General features: G+C 38.6%; 1 protein-coding gene across 17 annotated transcripts in view; it reads left to right on the plus strand.

The window, feature by feature from the left end:
• Positions 1-22,806, plus strand: part of BEGAIN (brain enriched guanylate kinase associated) — a 160,347-nt gene that overhangs the window by 99,242 nt on the left and 38,299 nt on the right. For 16 of the 17 annotated variants that reach the window (XM_014264520.3, XM_074542345.1, XM_026791169.2 and 13 more), the window contains 2 exons: positions 293-349; positions 4,896-4,962. In XM_014264520.3, the coding sequence (XP_014119995.2) occupies positions 293-349; positions 4,896-4,962 (124 nt within the window). The remainder of the gene's footprint in view (positions 1-292; positions 350-4,895; positions 4,963-22,806) is intronic. The other variant, XM_026791161.2, reaches the window with a different exon arrangement.

Genomic DNA, 22,806 nt, shown 5'->3' on the forward strand with positions numbered 1-22,806 from the left:
CTGGTGCTCTTTTCTCTTGCAGCATCGCTTTGGGCAGCTGCCATAAAACAGCAGAGGGGCTGTCCATCCCACTTCTGTTAAATCAGATGGGCTTCCTGGTCAGCAGAAAGCCTCTTATCAACTGCACTGGGCACCAATGAGTTAAGCACCCTTTGAAACTCAGGCCAGGGGCTCACAGCCAAGTCTAGCACTCATACCAGAGCACCACATTTAGCAGAACTGACTTTCCAATATTCTAATGGAACATTGTACCATATTATGAAGAAAACTTATATTAAAAATTATGTTTCAGGCAAGTGATTACTCCCCTGAAGACATATCATAATGGAAGCCAAAAATATTTTACGAGGTGAGCTTTAAAAATGTTTCTATTGAGAATAGCAAGGCATCCTGCAACTTGAACATCAAGATTTGTCAGCCTGGAGAAGGATAATGTCTGAAAAAAAACCTGTCATCCAAAAGCTTGTCAGCAACATGTCACAGAGGAAAATCAATGTGAGAAAAACAAAGAAGTAGAATTAGTTTCAATTATGTGTCTCTTCCTTTATTCACTGCACAGGGAGAGAAATTCATCCCCCCATAGATGAATAGGCCCTGTGAAACAAGATCCCACTTGTACACTGGAGAACATCTCTGTTATTAAATTTCCTTTTCTGTAAAGTGCAATTTTCTTTTCCAAGAGGCTGAATGACTATCCTTTTGTAAACCTTTCTGAAAGTCTTTGTCTTAATTTCTCCAGAATTGCCTGTGCTGTTGCTAGGCTTCCCCAGTTTTACTCAAGAGAGGAGGTCACTTGTGTGGCTCAATGGTCAAGTTTTCAACCTCTCTACAAACATTCAGAGATGGCCCCTTTCTTTTTTTCTCAATGGGACAACAGTGCTAACTAAATTTGAAAATTACAGCAGTAAAGCATAGGTTCAGCTTTGAAAAGTGACTGAAAAGAGAGGGGATTTCATATTCCTTGCTGTGGTCCCTTTTCTGACATAGTCAACACAGCTTTTGTAAGTTAAAATCTAAAAAAAATCCAAATCCAAACTTGGAATCACATCTGGACTCCAAAGTTCACTTTGGGTTTCTTTCTTGAGGCCTTGCCCTGGGTAACAACTTGATGAGGTCCCCATTATATCTTTTACCAGAAAGTAGAGTTATTTTAAGGCATGAGAAGCAAACTCATAAAAGCATGTATTTAGCACTGAGATTAGCCCACACATATAATTATTTCACCAAAAGCAAGACATTTCACAGACTGAAGGGGTGTTCTGAACAGGAATACTGGAGGAAAAACTATTGTTTTTATAAGAAAGTTGGTATAACTTGTGACAACAGAGAGAGAAAAATTTTTTGAACAAGAAGCTACTCTTTCAAGAGTCACTTTTCAAAGCTAACTACACTCTAGAAGAAATTCTCTTATTTAAAGAAAGTCAGTCCAAGGCTGAGTTTTACTTTAGATGTATTTATTGGCCTTAAGAGGGCTTGAGATTGAGTGGAAGGAGAGAAATAGAGGCTTTTGCAGACTCCCTCTTCAGTGGTGACCCGCAGCCTTAGGGCTGTTGTCTAATGGGTAGAGCACAGACACCTGACATGTTCAATATAGTCAGAATATTTTTCATGAGGCCCTTATTTGGTCAAGAATCTAAACCTTTGTTTAATGAGTGCACATATTTGCACCTGAAGTCACACATGAGTATCTCCTAATGACATGAACAACACAAAAATACATCAACACACCATAATTGTTTATCAATTCACATGATTTTATCCTTAGAGCAGTTTTGCAGCATAGTGTAGCCTACCCTTCATTTTATTTTCAAGTCTAGATTTACAAGGTTAAAATATTTCATCCTTCACAATGTTCAGGCTGTCTGGATGTATTTTTTCTGCAAACAAGGTTAGGTTACCATTTGCTCATCAGATCATTTTCAAATTTGAATAATTTTCCCTACTTTTTATTTCCCCTTCCCTTTATCTTACAGTTTTGCCTAAAGATTGATCTGACTCTGTTCCTCTTTTATCCTTTAAACACTTCCTTTCATGTATTTCTGGGTCCATTTCTCTCCTTGCCACCTACATTTGCTGACACTTCTTTTGGCACAGTGAATTTCCAATTTGGGGTTTATACATATACGTGCATGTGTATGTGCTTGTGTTCATGTGTATGTGCTTGTGCTTATTTTGACTACTTTTGCATACTGTTCTCAATAGAAACACTTTTTGAAGCTCAGCTTCCTACTTATTGTGGATTTTTTTTTAGATTTGATTTGATTGTACTGGGAGGTGGTCATTTCCTCAGTCCAAAATGAATGTGGTAGAGAGCTAGAGTTTATGGGCTACTTTCACCTACACACACAACAGGCAAAAATGTGATGGGTAAAGGCAAAACAAGCTACAAAGTGAGAAGCAGATTGTATAAACTCTTTCAAAACCCTCTACCACCATCTATGGTGTGGAAGTGTTGTCATTGAAAAATAATTCATGTGAATTAACATTTCAATAATCCATATCAAGAGAAAAAATGAAAACAGAAGCTGAGGAACAAACCCATTGTTACCATGATAAGTCTGTTATCCAAGCAGCAATTACTGCCGTTTTTATTTATTCATGGTCTCCAAGTTAAGGAAAGGAAACCTTCAGGGTCTCCCTTGAGCTGTCCACATCAGCAACCACTGCAGAACAGCCTATGGTGCAGGGGCACCTGGGCTAGAAAAACCCTGAACCACATTCTTTCTCCCCTTTACTTTCAGAAAGTTATGCAAGTGCTTTTGAACCCGTGCAAACTTTTATGGTATTGCAGGTGCTGATTTTTAAATCAGTTTTTACACCACCTCCACTTGAACCACAAACTGCCTGGGTGCAAAGCAAGTTTAACCTGTTCTATTTTGCTTTACTAGACAAAAGCTATAAACCATGACAGAGAAGATGCTGGGGCACTTCTAGGCTCAGCCAGAAGTCACTATTTTACTTCTCTAAATCCTTTCTTCCTGCATCATGGCATGCATCCTTACCAGCTAAACTTTGTGCTGAGTAGCTGCAGGCAAAGCCATTTTAAGCCTCCTTGTATCAAGATCATCTCTGCTTTCTTCTGAACCATGAAAAGATGGGTACAGAGTACCCTGAAATCTGTCTCTGTTGTGTTGACAGCTAAATGGCTGGGAAAATCCCAAGTAAACCTAGAGCTGCACAAATCAATGTCTATAGAGAGGCTTAGAGGTAATGCTGTGAGGAGCATGGACAATGCAGGGAATTGTAAACTTCAGTCAATCCTTTAAGAAAAAGGACACAAACACAATGGCACTGTGAGAATTGGTGAGTATTGACCAAAGCTCACAGCACAAGTCTCAGAGATTTTCAGCCCATTTGGGTCACCACCTTAGCAAACACTATTGACCACAGATCCTCCTCACAGGAAGGAAGCCTCTGCTCAGCAGCTCTGTAAAACATGGGCAATATGAGACTTGCATATTGGAATGGCTGCCCTGATGGTGGGCTGACCCTTGGTAGCCTGAGGAGGCTCACCCATGGGGATGTCATTATTTATATCCTCAGAAGGGATGTCCTTGGCACAGACATCCCCTCTCAGGTCTGTCAGCAGATGTTACTGCAGTGCTGGTAGACCCAGCCAGAGCTCTGCATCCCTTCAGAGGGACACTGCAAGCCACTGGTCTGCCCTGGATGGAGAATTCCTATCTTTTAACTGGAAAGGAAATCTCCATGGCAACAGAACCCAAGATAAGCATCACATTGCCAAGAAGGGGTGGGCTGGACCTTTTGATTTGCAGCTATGGCATGTTTGGAAAACAAATCATTCCAGTTTCAGCAGCTACTCCTAACCAAATGATAAACAAAGAGACTTCTTTAATCTCAGTCCCATCCTGATAATCACAGAAACTGCACCGAGATCCAGACTTCTCAGAGGAAGTGTTTTGTTGTACAAATGTGGATTACGTCTGAGTTAACTCTTACAGTGAAAACACTTGCACATTTCCTAAAATCTCCTCAGTGCTGAAAATACTTTGACCTATTGATCAGTCCAGCCATATAGATATATTCAAAGTTTTCACAGCTGAGCTTCTAACATTTGCTTTACATTTGTTATACATCCTGCTGAGGTGGTGGGTACTAATGAACAAGGAGCTATCCTCCTTAGGTTCTGTGGAGATAAAACTACAGCTGCTACCAAAATTCCAATGGTTTTCCCACTGGCTGTGCAGGTTGTTCATTACAATGCCGAAGTTACCATCTAAGTAACCTAAAGATGTGCAGGCTGAAACTTTTCTTTGGTGTGTTGCTCTGGAATAAGTAGGGAAGCCTCATTTTGTGAGTTCATTCAATCCCTAAGTGCTGATAAAAATAAATACCCATCTTTTCTCAGTTAAGCCATTTAAATATACTCCCTGGAAAAAATAGACAACTTCTTGAACTTTTGTTGAAAGAAGAAATATTCTCTTCTAAGTCACATGTTGATGTCCACATGTTGCTACAGTCATTAGGATTCTGCTGCAATTTCACAATAAATCTTTTTTAGTGCTGCCTCAGCCTAGAGCTCCAGCTTCCTCTCTTACATACTATTCTTGAGCCTGATGTAAAACTGTAATTACCTTGTGCAAGTTCCTAGGCTGTATCTTGTGTCTGCACACAATGCAGAATGTCCAACATATCTTCACTTCCTGCTGGAATGTGCTGCTAAATATAGTAAGAAAATATGACAAGTTGGGAAGTTTGCTTAGGAAGCAGGTGGTAATTGCATTTCAAAGGCAACCACTGACTGGTAACAGGAGTGATAAGCAAATAGAATTCGAGTAGTGCAAGCCAAGGTTTTGTACTAATGTGAAAATACAGGTAAAAAAAACAACATGAAAAGCAATGCATTCAGTTACATGATATCATCTTTGTTTTAGGATACAAAACAATTACCTAGCCTTACAAAGAATTAATCAGGATCTGGAGGATAAACTTTACAGAATGGTAAGTTATCATAACTACTTTTTTTAAAATATATTAAATGTGGTTTTGTGGTTCTTGAGTCATTGGAAAAACATGCATGTAGCTGTCACAAAAACACCCTCAAGCTCTAAAAGCAGTTATGCTTAGAAAAGATATCATGATGAAGAGCTCAAGCTGTGTACAATGACATAGCTCCACCAATTTAAATAGAGATTTCCTAGACTGATGATCTAGCTGAGTAAATTGTACGTTTAAAATAATTTTGGTTAATTTATTTAATAACTTCATGGGATCTAAATATTTATGTTTTCATTAAGTATCAAATTTAAATAAGGTAATCCAAGGTTTTCTCATGCTTTTTAGCTACTTCCACTCAGATTTTATTAAGTGATTTAATAGAGTTTGGGTGGCCTGACTTTTAAATTCCTTCATAACTATCAAGCTCAGTGTATTAAGTTCCAATCTGCATGTGTCTGCCACCACAATGTCACTGTCACTGTCACAGGCCAATTAATAGCCAAATGAGGAAAATACTGCAGCCTTTGTGGGCTCAAGGACTGCAAGACACAGCACCACTGGTTCAAAACAGCCTGAAGATGTCAAAAAGAAATGGCAAAGCCATTGGGGCCCTGGCTCTTTGCTGATGATGTTGGGCCATTGTGCTCACTGCTAGGGGTAAAACTACAAAGGAATGTCAGTAGGATGTTTAGAGAGGAAAGAATTACAGTTTTGAACTTCCAAAGATCCCAGACAGCAATTGCATGGATGAGCAGCTTGGACCGGGGGGAACAATTTATTGTGGATTTTGGGTAAGCACAGACTACAGCATGCAGGAGAGACACCAGCATTTACTAATAAACAAATTTTTGAAAATGCCATTGCTCTTATCTCAGAATCCTGTTTCAATAGCTAACAATGAATAGGAGATTGGGCTTTTGCAACTGGCTAACAACAGACAAAAATTACAGCTGGGCTGTAGCTGACATTTGTTCATAAATATATATTTAAACATTTTAAAAGTATAAATAACATTTGGTCTCAGGTTATTGCTTTTTTTTCTCCACTCCTCCTTTGTTGCTTTTTCTTTTTGCCCAAATCACTTCAGGATTCTGTCTTCAGCTGTAGCACAACAATTATTTCCTATGCACCATAAAAGATAAATAGAGTCACTCAGGCTGGTAAATGAAATAAAAATAATAGAAACAGCCAAAGAAGGACTCCAGAAAATCAATGTGTTTTTATCAGGTATTTCAGATCAAAGCAAAGAATTTTTAAACTGCTGTTTCAGCATCCAGTTAAATCCTTGAGAAATTATTTCAGAGCACAGCACAGGAAAACTGAAAACCAGTCTTGTGGAGCACTGTGCCTTTCTTTATCCCACTAATATGACAGTCATTGAAGATAGCTTTAGAGGCTTGAAGAAGATCAATCAGGCTCTGTACACCACTTAACTCCAGACTGCTTTGCTTTCTGAAATATTGAAACTGAAGACACAAAACAAACCAAAACAAATGTCAAATAGAAACTCCATTAAAAGGAAAAAGATGAGGAAGAAAGTACCATATCTGGTTTAGATAAGTCAAACCTTTTGATTTTCAGGGCATTCCAGGAGCCCTCAATACTTCAGAGACAGTTAAATTAAATAACAGCTGGTCTGGCTGATCAGCAGCTTAGGGTAGACTGGGCTCTTGGATACCTTTCCCTCCCTTTCCTGCTTAGGAGGAACAGCTGTGTGTATTTCTTGTTTTGTTTTGTTTTGTTTGTAATTCTAAAATCAAACACTTTTGATTTCTCCACCTTTAGACAAATCCAAATCTATAAACGATGTGTTTACTTTCTCCCTCTCTCCCCTATCCCATCCCTCCATACACACATGTGAATACACACCCCCACACATGTTTTTACTACTTGGTGGGCTCAAATTCAACAAGTAGGAAAAGAAAGACCCCCCAGGCAGTGGTTCCTTGCTCCCCTTGCCTGCAGGTGGCATGGGATGCTCTCAGGAGGTGAGTTACTCCCTGCCCTTACAGGGGACTCACAATTCCCCCTCTCCCTGTGACTGGTCCCTGCTCATTGTAACTCATCTAAGACTCCACTGTGACTCCCTTTTCTAACATTTTTGGTACCCTGAATGTTAAAGCCTTTCATGCCTGCTATTGGTATAACAGATGTAAAACAACAATCATTAATTCAGCAGCAGTCACAGAAAAGAAGCTGATGCAGCACTTACTTTTCTTCTAGGCTCTTCTTCCTTTTGGGTGCTAATCTATAAAATATTTAAAAATATTTGAAAGCACACTTGTGATCACAGCAAATGGTATCCAGTTGAAATCTCTGTCACATCAGAACTTGAAGTATAAAATATGAACCATGGTGTCTGACTTGGCTAAGTGCTAAAAAATGCAATCCTGAAATCAAGGGAGAGCTTGCTGTATTAAACTGGGCAAGACTAAACACATGGAATAGTAGAAGAATGTGGCACAGAGTTAAAATTCTGCTGTAATGCCTCATAAAACCCCTGTTCTTACTACAGTAAGTGTCTTCAACTGGAGAAGATTTCTTTAGTCTTGTAAGAACTGGTTAAGGAGTGGAATATACAGGCTGTCTGTCTAAATAATTAATCTTAATAACTCTTTTCTCCATTATGGGAAAAGACTGAGCAGAGTCCTCACATTTTGCACTGAGATTGTATCACAGCAGTGTTCAATCAAATAACGTTTTATGATATTTAGTTCCAGTTGTCATCAGTAACCTTCACTTTCCTTTACATTTGGTTGAGCTTTTGGAGCCTGCTCTGCCATGGTCCTGCTGCTCACAAACAGCAATTACAAGTAGATTATGTAAGTCACCCCAACCACAAGAAATCCTTTATATGATCTCAATCCAGCTGTATTCTCCATATGATCCTCTCTAGAGTTAAGCAATGTATTTTAAAAAGCTTTTGAAGTTTTCAAGGCTTTTGGTTGCAGTTAGCTCTGTAGTTTTACCTTTAATGCCATAAGCCAGATTTTGAACAGTATCCTCTTTTGGGAAGAAATGGTGCCTAATAATAGCTGCTTAATAAACCCTACTGCTAATGAAAATTGCACCCATTTCTCCTCCTCCATCTGCATTCTGAATGTTCTTGAAAACATGATCACAGGAATCCAGCTGCAAAGAGCTCAGGAGACCTTATTATCCAGAAACACCCTAAAATATGCCTTTTTTTACAAAGTTTGACAGACAGACTGCTGGATGGCATCAGCTCTGGTTCCCACCTCTGCAAAGCCAGCACCAGCCCTCTGCACACAGTGCATTATACATTTTATGATCTTACAAGATGAAAACCCTTATGTTTTTGCAATAAAAAATTTACAAAATTTACAGCTAAATTTTACTGTAGAACTTTCAGAATATTACACACCAAAGTCTGATTTTTCATTTACATTAAGGCAGGCTGGGAGTGAGACTGCCATAAAGTTGGAAGAAATTATTACATAAACAAGCAGTAAAGAGGGATTTGTGTTAAGGATGATCATGTCTGAAATTCTGCACCTTCGGAGCATTGCAGTGGTTTTTATCCCATTTCTGCCTCTGCCTATGAGTTGGGGGAGGACTAAGAGGTACAGCAAATACTTTATGTTCTATGTTATTAAGAATTATTTATAAAGATCTTGAATATTCTGGGGTTTCACAGTTTGCTGGCCATAATATTTACTTAAGCACCTCCAGTTGGGGAAATCCAAATATGAATTAAATATGAGCTGGGCAGTTTTAAATGTTGCTCTGAGACCTCGTGTCAGGGAAATGTTCTTTTAAAAGAAGCAGATTGCTGTTTATCCAGGCCAGGAAGGTAAAGGATATGGGAAGTCCTGAGGAATTTGATGAAAAATTTCAGTCAGGCAATAAAAACATCTAAGTACCAGATGTTTGACTTTGGAATTTGAACCAGTCACAAGAAAGCACATAAATCTCTTGTGATACCTACCAGTCACAACCCCAATAAGGTTTAAATCATAAGTGAAAGATGAAAACAATGGAGAGAAATCCTTTTTCTCACACAAAGATAAGGAAGAGAGAAGCCCAGCATCATTGGGTTCTTGAATGGAACATGATGACTTTGATAGTGACTTTGAACAGAGTGATTTCAAGCCCATCTTTTTCATTTTCTTTCCTTTATGGAAGAAGACGTTTCTCTCCCTCCCCCATGTCCCATGAAAATCAAATAGAGATGGCCTAAATATACTTAAAGGGATTTGCATCCCAAAGACAAGAAAGTTTAGAGTCAGCTCAACCTGGCAGGCTCATTTGCTCACATTCAATGAAGACAGCTGTGAATTTCAAGAGAAATTGATACTGGTTGGTTAGTTAAGGCAGAAGCCAGAGGAGGTTTGTGCTTTATGGACTAAACTGCAAAATAATATTTCTGTGGAAGGAAATGACCGTAAATGGCACAGAAACAAGTCATTCATAAAAATAGCAGTTGAACAAATGCATTTCTAGGAGGACTTGAGGCTACATGGTTTTATGCTTACAGGCACTTTGTGCTAAAGATGTCAATTTCTCACCAACTCTTTTCACACTCATATTCCAAGTTAAAAATATTCCCCAATAGGCAATAGGACCTACATTAACACCTGTAGGAACTACACAAGCTCTGACTGAGTAGGTTCATGAGTTTTACAGCCAAATAAATGAGTTCTCCTGGGTAATTTGGGAACATGAGCATGAGCACACAGCCCTTCAGACATCCTCACTCTCTCTGAACAGAGATTCACTTCCCATTGTTGCTTCATTGTTACCTGGTTGGTGATGGCTGCCCAGTCCTCTTCCCAGGAGACACCTAAGGCATCCAAGCCACTCCCAAATTGCTCTACATGAATATGACATCTTGAGAGACTGTTCTGGAAACTACTTTCCATTTTTCCAAAAAGCGTGTGACTGTTCTGCTCTGTCTCTCCCTCTCAGCTGGGCATCTTCCCCAGCTATGAGCAACCTGAGGAAGCTGTAAAGTGACAATGGGCACTTCTCACTTCCAACATCGTCTCTGTTGCATGGTGGCAAAACTCCTTCTTAACATGTGTCTTATCTCTTGGCCACTGATATGCATTTCTGATACCTGAGGGTTTCAATCATTTTCTTCATCCTGATCTCCATGGTTTGTGTCTCAGGACAACCCCTTGGGATACTATATTGACTGGCTGGGAACAGAAAAATCTGTTGTTTTCAAAAGAAGATAAAAAACCAGAAATATCTATGGGATGTGGGTGTTTCTGACCTGTCTATTTCTTGTAAGTGCCTTGGTCCTTTGTGATTATCTGCCAATTTACCACAATGGCAGGGAAAACAAGAACAAGAATATGCCTGGAAAGTTGCTCTGTAGCAGGCGTTTCAAATCTCAAAGTCCTTCACAAAAGCTGGTGTCACCTGTGAATGTGAAAAACAGGGCTTAGAAGAGTGACATGTCATGGCCAAGGTCACCAAGAAACAAATTTATAAATAACTTTTAGGGTTTCTCTAACCAAATCGACTGCCTAAAAAAAAATCAAAGGACTTCCTAGATTTTCTTAGGTCCAATTTACAATACCAGCTGCTTATCTCCCATTGCAGATGAATTGAAAATGGTAATGACAGTGTTTATCAGAGAGAAAGAGAGAGAGAGAGAGAGAGAGGGAGAGAGAAAAAGAAAAAGAAAAAGAAAAGAAAAGAAAAAGAAAAGAAAAGAAAAGAAAAGAAAAGAAAAGAAAAGAAAAGAAAAGAAAAGAAAAGAAAAGAAAAGAAAAGAAAAGAAAAGAAAAGAAAAGAAAAGAAAAGAAAAGAAAAGAAAAGAAAAGAAAAGAAAAGAAAAGAAAAGAAAAGAAAAGAAAAGAAAAGCATATACAGAGTACTCGTAGTCAGTGAGTAAATACCATTCAGCTTATTTAGTCCAGGTCACCATAAGTCATCTGTTTCATAACATATTATTTCTTTTCTAAATACAAATAAGTATTTTTTGGAAATAGTATTGCATCTACAGAATCCAAAACTATTTCCTTTAGTCTGTAAGTGAGAGATTACAGAATTAATCAAGATAAGACAATGACTTTTGTGAGGCGAAAATCAAGAGAGGAATGGAGAAAGATGAATTAGTACATTTTCTTTTTCTGGTTGCATACTTTGTGCTCACAGAACAGTACTAAAGATATGAAGGATCATCAACATCATAAGACCTTTTCTTTATTATCACAAGAGGCATGTACCTGAAGCATAATGTGCTTTGCTCACTAGAGGTGTAATATTTAATCCCGTACTTCTTTCTTTTTCTTTTTTTCCCCCAGAAACAAACATTTCTTCTTTCAGTCTCCTGTCACTAACACAGTCTCAGAAGATACTATTACATTGACTTCTGGGAATTAGTATCAGTCAACACCATCTCTATTCCCTCCAGCTATAATTTATTTAGAATTTTATTATCAGGAAAGACTCTATCCAAGCAAGGCATACCACTGATGTGAAATGTAGCAGATGATAGGTACAAGGAAATATTAAAAGCACATTTTGTCAACTTCATCTGTAGTGCCAGTAGAAAGCAGGGCTGTGGAGCTGACTAGCTGGCTTCCAGGGAGCTGATAGGAAAGACACCTTTTCCAAGCACAATTGCAGTGCTGTAGGAGACCAAGGAAGTTGATGGCAAGTAAAACTACCCTCTGGCTTCTACAAGTTTGTCCTGCTGTCATTGGGGTTAGGTAATGAGCTGATTATGTTCATTTGTAAACAACAAATCCTCAGCGCTGCTGGCTTCCCAAAGAACTTGTCCTATGTCAGCAAAATAAAACAGTTCTAAACTGGGAAAAAACTTTTTGTCACAAAAGACACTCAGTGCCTGGAGCAAATTCCTGAGCACTTGAAAAAGATGAGCAGCCAGCTAATTCCTGCTTAGAGGAGCAAGCAGCCTGTGTAGAGATACTCTGTTCATCCATATTTTATGTCAGAGAGCACATCTAAGCAGAACCCAGGCCAGGAATGGCAGGACCCTTCCCCAGCCTAGGGCCAGGTTTGTTTGCATTCATTTAATTTAGATAAAGTATCCCTATTTATAATTTAAATTTCCTGCTCAGATTTGCATTAAAAAAAAAAAAAAAACGGCTGAATGAGAGGTGACAGTGCCTTTACCTGAGCTCACGTTAGACACAGGACATGCACTGAACTGAAAACCTCAGGAATATTTCAAGATGACACTGTGACAAGAAGACCTTTAGCAGGAGGTGCATTTGTAAGGAGATTTTATCATAATGTCCTTTTACACACTGCATGTCATGTGGGTTGGCATTGTGTCCCATGGGGAGCAAACCCTGCAGTTGTCAGGGCTGTGCGAAGTGACATTCCCTGCTCAGCCAGGGCAGGCTTCCCCCATGAAGAAACGTTAAAGATCAACATTTGTACTTGTTGTACCAGGAGGAAAAGGAATCATCCTGCATTTCTTTTACAAATCACTTGCACAGAAAGAAAAGCATGTTTTTACTTCACAAGCAGAACCTTGACAGCACTTTGCTAAGCAGAGTTCTTGCTGAGATACTTTATTAATTAAACAACAGTGTCAAAGTTTCTTTTTCCTTTTACAGCTATGGAATTTCATGGGGTAGTCAAGGAAACAAATCTTTATAAGAACTTTGCTAATACAAGGTTGAATATGACATTAAGAGCAAATCATTCTTGAAGTGAAATGCCATAGAGCATGATATCAGAGTACTCAGACAAAACACTACAGCCCCATGATGTTATCTTTAACAAAATTATGGTATTGGGAAATCAAGGACAGAAATCAGATTCTGCTGCAGGTGATATTTAATCAGGAAAATCAGAAGCAAGTGTTGCTGACTACAAAGGATAAATTCTATAATTTAACTCTGATGGACAAATTAGATCAGGTCAATAATTCAGACTTGAGGTAACACCTCATTTATCAAAGAATAAGATTCTGCTTATTTCCATATCACTGCTTTGTAGAATAGGTCTTCTAAAATATTATGGGCACAGAAGATACATTTGTAGCACATCCATTTATTCAATTTCTCTGATCGATCATAAAAAGAAGAAAATGCCAAGCTTGAAGATTACACTATGAATTATGTTGTTGTCATTTTATCCTATCAAAAGGTCCCCAGCAGTCAAAAAAGCTGTTCAATAAGTAAACCTCTGCATGCTTAAACTCTGTCCTCCTCCTCTTACAACTCTTTTAGTAAAGAGGCAAAGTGGATTATAAATTTTCAGCTGTCAGATACATTTCTTTCCTGAAAAATACCTTTATTGCTTTGCCTTTCCCTTGGCATGTCTTCTTGAAATCCATCCCCAGCTCTAACTGATTTTTCCCACTCATTGAAACCACTTTATTTTATCCTATAATCTTGGAATACCCTTTCTAGGCTCTTGGAAACAGCTGGCAGTGTATACACAAGCACAATGAAGGGTCAAGTAAAGCATTATCTCGTTCCTCTCTTCTTTTAGGCATGCCTTGGCTTTGTTTTCTCTGTCTGCCCTCTGATATCTTCATTCTCCATTACAACATTAGAGAGCAACTGTCTAAAGTGCCTTTCTGGCCATGTGGTGTTAGGATTTCTCTATCTGCTGTAGAAATTTGCTGGATTTTCTTACAACTGGTTCCTTTCTAGCTGTATTTTGTGTCTTGCTACCTCCATACACTTCTTAATTATTGCAAAATATTTGTATGAAGAATAAATCTCTTTATTTTGGAAAATGATTGACATACTAAACTTTCACATGACTACAGATTGTTTCAATGAGCTTAAATTAACTTAATTCAGGCTTTTGACTATTCTTTCCCAATGTACCATAGAATAATCTGGCATGAGAAGGATTACAAAAGACTTGATTTAATTATATGCTCTGTCTGAGCAAATACAATTCAATTAAGGAAGATGTGATTATTAAATCTTAAATGCATTAGCATGCATCAATCAGCTGTATGAGCTTTAAATTAATAAATAGTTCTTTCACAGTTACCCAACTACTAGACAGAGAATCTGAATTAAAACCTCTAATAAAATTAGCCCAAGTCTCTCAATGCATTTTTTAAAGCATAATTTACTGAAAGGATCTTTATACATCAACTGTATGAGATTTGTTCTGATATTGCATGATGTTGAAGCAATAATATGTTCTGTCTTGTACCAAAATATATTTTTTTTTGTATGAAGGGACTAATTGAAGTGAACACAGTACAACATTGGCATGTTTTTGTCTCAAATGAGCTGATTATTTAACTTTTCTATCGAAAATTATGGTACTTTCCTTTTTAAGCATTTTAGCTATTTTTCTTTCAAATTTTTAGTATAGCTACAAAGAGATATCAAATATTTCAGTGACTAAATAGATGAAAGATGCTTACTAAAGTAAAATTATGATTTCTATACATGATGTCAGGAAAGCAAATTATAGTTTAAGTTACCAATTATTAAATCTATCTTATTAAGATAGATTTAATTTCTTCTAAGAGGATGCAGCCATTCAATACTCAGCTCAAGATGATAATGAAAGGTGGGGAAGTTAGTTTTGTTAGATGTCCAAGATCTTGTAAGAAAATGCAAAGAATTAAAAATATGGCAGTGTCAGCCTGCCATATTTGCCGTACTCAAGTTTCTGACATGTAAAGCTCAATCCATGTGACTTCATGGGGTTGACACAAGAAGGAAGCTGAGCAAGCAAAACTCTCCTCCAGAGACACCCCAAGGGCAGTGATTCCCTTCTCTCCTTGGCTGGAGTCCGGGGAACCCTTAAACCAGGAGAGACCCCTGCAGGAGCTGGAGAAGGCAGATCTTTTCCTCCTCAGTCTGAATGTCTCTGCTTATTCACTTTAATTTTTTAATTGTTTTTTCAGTTACACATTTCCTCCTAGAGCACACTGAGGAGGGAAGCAGACTGCAGGCAGGAGAGATGCTGCCAGACCCGTGCAGCATCAGGGAAAGCAGCTGTCTCCTCTTCCCTTCTCAGGGTGACTGGAGAATTCTGTCCCTGTTGGATGATTCCCCAGTACCTGCTCTGCTCCTCTGAGAGTTTTCATGCTGTTATATTAATGCATCTTCATCTCAGTGTTCCCAGCCACAGTGACGCAAGAGCTCTGTAAATATAACATCAAGGGAAGAAATTCCAATTGAGCAGGGCTTATTTTACTCCTTGGTGACACATGTAATTGCCTTTATCTGCTGCAATGAGATTTTTCATAAATCCTCACTACACGGTCTTGCTCAGTTTTCTATTGCTCAACTTCCAGGAATTTTTCTTTTGGCTAAATAGGCAGAGATAAAGAATAAAGAGTGAGAATATATTCCATAAGGAGGAAGAAATACAGGCCAGAAGCCCTTTTGGAAGAGAGTTCTAAAGAAGCACAAATCTGCCTGCTTCTTTCAGCATTTTAACTACATACACTCTCCCTTAAGCCGATTTATCCAGTTCTAAAGGCTCAGAGATTAGAATGAGGAACTTGAATGGTTTGTCCCCCACAGGTGTTAATGCCAGCTTGCTCTTTTGTCTCTAAAACCCTTCCCAGCAGACTGCTGAAAGACAGGAGCCATTCATACAAGCCCTGCTCAGAGAGCCTGCCTGTGCTAGATGGAAAAAAGAATAGAAAGCAGGAAGAGTGCTGATAGCAAGGAATATGGCTTTAGGTGGAGTATCTGGGTTCTATGGAATCCTCATCCACTTGCTGGGAGGAAAAGAAGATGCTTGGTTTGGCTGTATTCATCTACAGCAAAAAGGAAAACTTGCTGTGGAACTGGTGAACTACACCAGCCAGGCATCAACCTAGGTAACAAAAAGGGGATTGAGAGGTAAATTATTCTCTTTTGCCGTACAATCAAGGTGTCAAGGATAAAACCAACCAAGCCACCAAACTGTATGAAAAGAGCCACTTTAGCTGCCAATATGCCAGAACCAATAATCTAGTAATAAACTAGGAGATTTAGAAGCAGTGTGTATGCATCGGTGACAGAAAATGACTCCAGCTCATGGGAAGTACTTGTGCAACTAAAATGGTTTTCATAGCTTGTTTGGGATAGACTAAGTGGATTGCAGAGCTTGGGAACAGCTCTCTGTGTTGTGCCTGGCAACTCTAAAATAGTAGTCCTGAATATGACTCAAATATTAATAGACAGCAGAAGTAGATCTCATGGTGGTGTCTGCCATGGACCACAACACTGCAGCAAGTTGTGCATAATCTCTATAAAGAGCTGTTTGTAGCTCACAGGAGGGAAAAATCTGTCATCTTTAGCTTTAACAACCTGTGCTGATGGTCACTTACAGCCAGTACAGAGCTTCTTATCAGTGGTTAAAAAATTATAGTAACAATATGCTGATTATGAAAATGCTGCATTAAACATGAAGCTCCTTGCCTTCATTCCAATAAACGCAGGGACTCATCTTTGAACTAAAATGAGTTGTAGCTTAAGAGAAAGAGATCATGAACTTGCTACATTTGATACTGGTATACAGAATAAAGTCCAAACAAATTATATGTGTTTTCAATGCAAAGGAGTGAGTCTTGCAAATTATTTTGAGCCAAGCCATGTGGAAAAAAAGGTTTTAGACACTTATCAATCACTGTTCACATTGTTTTGCTAAAAACAAATCTCACATCCAGGAATAAAAGACTAGAAACCTATAATTAAAATACTTTAGGAGAAGTAAAAATTCTGCATAAAATGGAAGCTGTACAAGTAGCAAGTAGAAAGAAGAACTGATAGCAGTCAATACCAGTCATAAGGTCTGAAACACAGACAATAGGAAAAGGAAGGAAGGAAAAAGATACAGAAAAATAACCTGTAAGATACTAGGCAGGTATAATTATGCAGCTGGGGTACATATAACTAGAAGAAATTTAAACAATAACTTTGATATTTTACCTACTAGGCATGGAGGAGTGTGCATTGGCTTTAGTTCTCTAATGGAAGTGAAGTCAATGAGCTTATTTGGTTTAGCGCAATTAATAAAAGGAAGAAGTGGTCAGAACTTGGGACAAAACTTATGCTTCATGGCTCCTATTTCTAGCTTATTAATTAAGTATAAGGACTCAGCTGGTCCCTAGGCTGCCCTCTATTCCAGTGAGAGACAGAAACACCTCTACAGCATGACTGCCACCTTCAGACAGGTGTCTAAGCATGTAGACAGAAGCATCCTTTGGGCACATCTCTTCCACTGACTAGAGACTAGACAAGCAGCTTTATCCAGTGTCTTTCTCTTAGAAATTTAGAATTTAAGTTATGGGAGATGAATACCTGGCTCCTGTGACGTGATGATATTCCATAATTCAAAGCTATGAATCCCTATGTCCCCCCTGGATGTCTATGTTTCTTCTTTTTGTCCTACAAGAGAAATAGACTTAAAAGAATCCTTTAAAAAATAAAACTAAAAAAAACCCCCTCAAGACAAAAGACAAAGACTTCCAAAATTTAAGTAGAGCAGATAGTCCAAGACATTAAAAAGTTACGCCATGAAATCTTATTTTCTTGAAAATAGTGCATCAACCTGGGAATAGCAGCACAATAACTAAAAGCAAGTCAAGAATCATTATTTAAGTATGCAGAACTTTTCTCAAGGGTGTGAAGATCCTTCCCTTTCTAAATACATTTTTCATATTTACTGTGCTCTGTTAAGCATGGCAGCACTAGCAGATAGCTGCCCAGCATTATGCCATTTATGAGGAGAGTTTCAGAGGGTTTTCTTTTTACACAGATTATCTAAACAATAAAGTAATATCCCAGGTATGATTCTCCAAGTTTAATGTCAACAAGTGCTTGGTAACATGCTGGGGTGAGAGGACTTTGTGTTATATAGATGACAGTACAAGTAGCATCTCCAAACATACTCTATTTAGCAAGGTACAAAGTTATATTTTGGTCATTCCTACTTTAGCTGTTCCTGTAGTTCCAGCAGTGATTTTTAAAACAAAACAGTTCCTTTACCAAGACTGGCAGTTTAAAAATCTTGGATTCATTATGAAGTAGAGATCAGATTCAACCTGAACAAAGACTTTATACACCCACAGAAGTGAGTCTCTATATCCTAAAGCCTGCAGGTTTTTAAATCAAAATCTGATGAGCTCTAAGGGCTTTGATCATCCTCTCCTAAGGTCTCAACTGTTGTAGAAAATCTCAGAGGAAGGTCATTTCTACAAAGGTCCTCTTAAAAATGTTCTGAGCCTCTCCCTTTCTCACATCTTTGTCTGCAGTCCTCCTTCTACAAAATGCAGTAAAGTCAGCTCAGCTTTGTAGCAGCTTCTTGGGTTGTGAGGGGAATTGCTGTATCCTATGGTGTGTGATGAGTTTGCAGTGTGCCCAAACATCTTTTCCCATCCCACTCAGACTCTATTACCTCCTCCTGCACCAACAGATGCCCTCAGCAATTCTGCAGAGATCCCTAATACTGCAGGATGGGAAGCTCTTGCTCATGCTGTCCAAATTTTCTAACACAGCTAAGAGACCAAGAATCCTGACACTGTATTCTAAATGACTACTTAGGACTTGCTACTGTGCCATCAAGTGATTTCAAACAATTATTTGGCTGAAGAAGAAGAGTTACACAATCAGTTTTAATTGTGCCAAGGTAGATCCTGTATTATAAATTCAATAGCTATTTTTAAATATATTGTATGGGATTCAATAGCAAAATTCTGGGGGATGGATATAGGCACAAAAGTCAACTTTCACATGCAACATTTTCATGCTGAAAATCATTCAGTAATCGGATTAATTCTTCTTTTTAATGAGATCCCTACTTTCTATTCAAATCACAAACTCTACCTCACATTTCTCCTTCTGGAGTATGAAATGTTTTTATCAGCATTCAGCTGTTGAAGGGAATAGTAGGTTGGATGGTTCACTACAGGGTTGCTGCTTTTATCTTTTTTTATTCTTTTGTGGCACACACTTTGAATAGGCAGAAAAAGCCTGAAAATCCTTGCTATTTTACACCACTTCTTATGGAGTAGGAAATGCTGCACTTTCACATTCCCCCTAGATTAAAAATGTGTGCTGCACCTTTGTCCTGGTAACACATAGAGCCAGCGAGAAAGCTGAAGGCAGAGCATGAGCTGCACAATAAAAATGGCCTCAGTAGGTGCCCAGTTACATCAGGACTGGTTTTTGACCCACAGAGGACAGTGTGGATACAAAAGTAAAGAAATCATGCTTACAGTGGGCTGAGGAGAGAGCTGGACATCACTGACAGGGAATAAAAAGCTCTGAGTCCAGATAGAGGGGTTGAATCCAAGGAGTCTTCAGATGACTGACAGCCTTAATGGAAGCAGCCTGGTGTCCGGAAAATGATAGCTAGGAAAAAATAGGAATGGCTTCTCTGTGACCACAGTTTGCCAGCAGGAGGTCTGGCCTCACACTGGAAGAGTGCACTGGATTGTTAAGTGGAAAGAAGTAACAGGAATTGACAGTAGAAATGAAAGAGGAGCAGAATAGTGAGGTAAACTGCTGTCTTTACAGTAAAACAGGACCTTGGAGAGTAACCTGTTTACCTGGATTTTTCTACTAGAACTCCTGAAATACAATCAAACACCTGCAACAAACGAAAGGAGCCAGGAGGAAGGGAAAATGCTCTTTTTTGATATCTTCTACTTTAATGTGTTTAATAACTGTGTAGCTGACTTCTGCACAGCTTGGCTCTGGCAGCCAGAGTTATTTAATACCGTAATAGACAAGATAACTGACAATTTTGTAGAAAACATTAACATTGCAAATGTTGAGATTAGGAACTTGGCAACTTTGATAGAGGCTGTATCAATCATTCATATTATTGTTGTACTCAGAGTTTTCTGCCCTCGATCCCTGGGAAGAGTACAAAGAATTAAAATTCAACAGTACGAGTATTTAAGCATGAGCCAAGTTAAACAGAGGAGATCTTAAACCAAAACTTTCTCAGCAGGACATTTTGCTACTAGGAGAGAGTTTTTAACTCAAAGTAAAACTCTTAAAGTGAATTTATACAAGCAATTAAGGATAACCAAAGGGCAGCATCAGTCGATATTAAGGTATAGATATGACATCATACACTGCATATGAAATTCTGAATTATATTAAATTGGGATGCCAAGAATTTTAGAGGATCACAGTTTGTTTCAAAGGGAAAAGATACAAAAAGTCTGTCAGTACAAGCAAGGATAGGAGATGTGTCTTGGACATGGGACTCAAAGAACTTTAAAGGCAAAATTTTATACATGATTTAGCTGTGGTTTCAATAGCTCTATAAATTTAAGCATATAATAAGTCCCTAAAGTGATCAGAGTAGGAATAACTTTTTAGCACCAAATGGATACAGACAGTGAAGAAAGTCTAGGAATATAGCTGTTAAAATATCACAAGCATCTGTCAATCCTGTCTTGTCTGCTATGCCCATTGACAGCAGAATTGCTTTTCCTTCCCCTGCTAAAGTACCTCATATCTATCTCTAATTATATTTACTGCAGGAAGAGAGATGGTCGGATTTTTCAAAAATATAGATTTCTCTCATTATATCACAATTATGTAATCTGCTGTTGGAAGGAAAAATTTGCATGCAAAACAGTGTGAATAGGATCTATTCCTAAATAAAATCTCTTCTGACAATATTAACTAAAAGCAGTCCTTATCTTTCTGAGCTAGGAAAAGCCTTGAACATATTCTGAGACTTGCCAGAGCCCTTCCCATTAAGCTCAACACATCCTAACTCTCTCCCAGTTAATCAGTAGATACTGCCATCCATTCTCATTAGAATAAATCTGTTCCCCAGGAGATATCCCAATAAACTGGTGGTCCCAATTAAAATCATTCCAATTAATTTGCACTCCATGAGGGTTTTAGTGTTTCTTCACCTAAATCCAGCCTAAAATTTCTTCTGCTATCTTGTGTGACTTCACCAGCAATTTTCCCACAAAAAGGGCTAAAAATGCATTCCATAGAAGGGATCTATCCCATGGAGATGCTAGTCTGCAAGGCATTTCCTGTTATTTCAAAGTGTGGGTGTTGGACTGCAAGCTGCTTAACCAGATCTGAAGAATCTCTGCCTTACTCTCCAGCTCCCATTTGTGGCTGTCCTATCACGTCCATGGACTCCAGGTTTATTTTTCTTGGACATTTTCCACCTTTCCCCATGTTCACCAAATTTCCTTCCCAGAACAGATCTCTGCAGCTGCTGTATGCTCACAAAGAAAAACTCCAACTTAGTCTCTGCTTTTCAATTCAGCAGAGCTGTATTAAGCCTGTGTTAAATGTGTTATAGACAAAACCCTCACCCTTTTCTTGAGCATAATAGTGATTATTCATGAGTGACTGTCAGAAATCATCTAGGTTTTCCGCTGAAACTCAGACATCTGTTTTGCCATAATGAAGAATGAAAAATGTCCAGGATGGAAAAGGACAGTTTCATTTTCCAACCCCATAACTCTTATATTTGTTTTTGCCCTACATCTCCCCTAATTTTTTTTATTTTTTTAAAAAACAAATGTGAAAATCAAGTCATTCAGAAGATTTAGCAATCAGGGGTCTACAAGATCAATTTCTTCATGATAATTGAAATCCCACCTTACATTTGCACTACCAATGAAAGAGAATAATTTGAACATACTTGTACAAAGCCAAAGTAAAGGGCAAGTAAACCTTACATTTCACATGTCAAGTTAACATAAACTTGTAACTGGGAAAATACATTGAGTACAGAACTACAAACACTCCCAAGAAGGCCAGTAGTTACCACTCTCCATATTCTGTAGCAGCTGGCTTCTGCATCTCTTTGAAGCAATTATACAATGATTCAGATATTACTCATGGCCTGAATATAGAACCAGCTACCCATGAGGTGCTCTGGCTAGTGTTCCTTACACCTGGGTCTGCTAACATACAGCTCTACACCAGAAATGTGCCTGCGATACTCATGGATTTCAGGCACATGATGTATCACTTCCCCATGAAAAGGACAGAATGCACCAGTGGGGAGATTTGGAACAATATAGATTAGTGCATGTTTGGAATTGGATAGACTTGGGATGGTAGATGTAAAAGTAATTGGAAGAAAACAACTGCTTGACAAACAATCATCAAAATTACCATTTTCCCAGGGTTCAGTCATCATTTTAGGTAAATAATATCTATATACCTATAAATAATACTGAGTGCAAAATTATCCAAACCTGAAGTCTTGAGTCTAGAAAAGATTTGAAGTTTTCTGGCTGGGGATCTGGCTCAGAGTGCAAACACGGGAAACAGAAGATGCTTTGCAGGGCATGCATTTATGTGTGGCCCATGGAGGAAGTGGGACAGTGGTCAATACACTTCATAAGAAGCCACATATGGCTAGTGTCTGTAGTACCAGGATCAGGAAGCCTTACACACTGGCACCCTCCACAGTTTCCTTTCTCCTCCCCTCTCTGCCCTTCATCTTTTTTTCTGTCTTTTTTCCCATCTCGCCTCCTCTACCTTCCTTATGCACTCCCAGGAATTTGGAAAGGAAGGAGGGAGACCAAGAGAGAGATCTTGTGGGGAATGCTAGGGATTGTCAGCTACATGGCAGCGAGGAGAGGTGAAATCCTGTGCTCCTGAGGAGTGGGAGTAAGAACTCAGAAGCATGAGACTCTTGTGTAGATCCCCCTGGAACACTTACTTGCCTCTTTCTATCCCATCATCTACAATTTCTTCAAAATTCCAATATGGCCCACCTCAGTGAGATGTCTGGACCAGCTTCAATAATCAGATATGAGACTGGCTTTAAAGTCCCAAAGGCAGGGAGGAATGGAAAGACTTTTCAACAGCATTTTTCTCTGTCCTCCCTGTAAGTACCCTCTGGGAGCAAAAAATGTGTTATTCTGTCAGCCTGGGAGGACAAGACACAAGAGAAAAACATGTATATACTAATGAG

Source organism: Zonotrichia albicollis, chromosome 6 (assembly GCF_047830755.1).
Source record: "Zonotrichia albicollis isolate bZonAlb1 chromosome 6, bZonAlb1.hap1, whole genome shotgun sequence".
Classification (NCBI taxonomy): domain Eukaryota; kingdom Metazoa; phylum Chordata; class Aves; order Passeriformes; family Passerellidae; genus Zonotrichia; species Zonotrichia albicollis.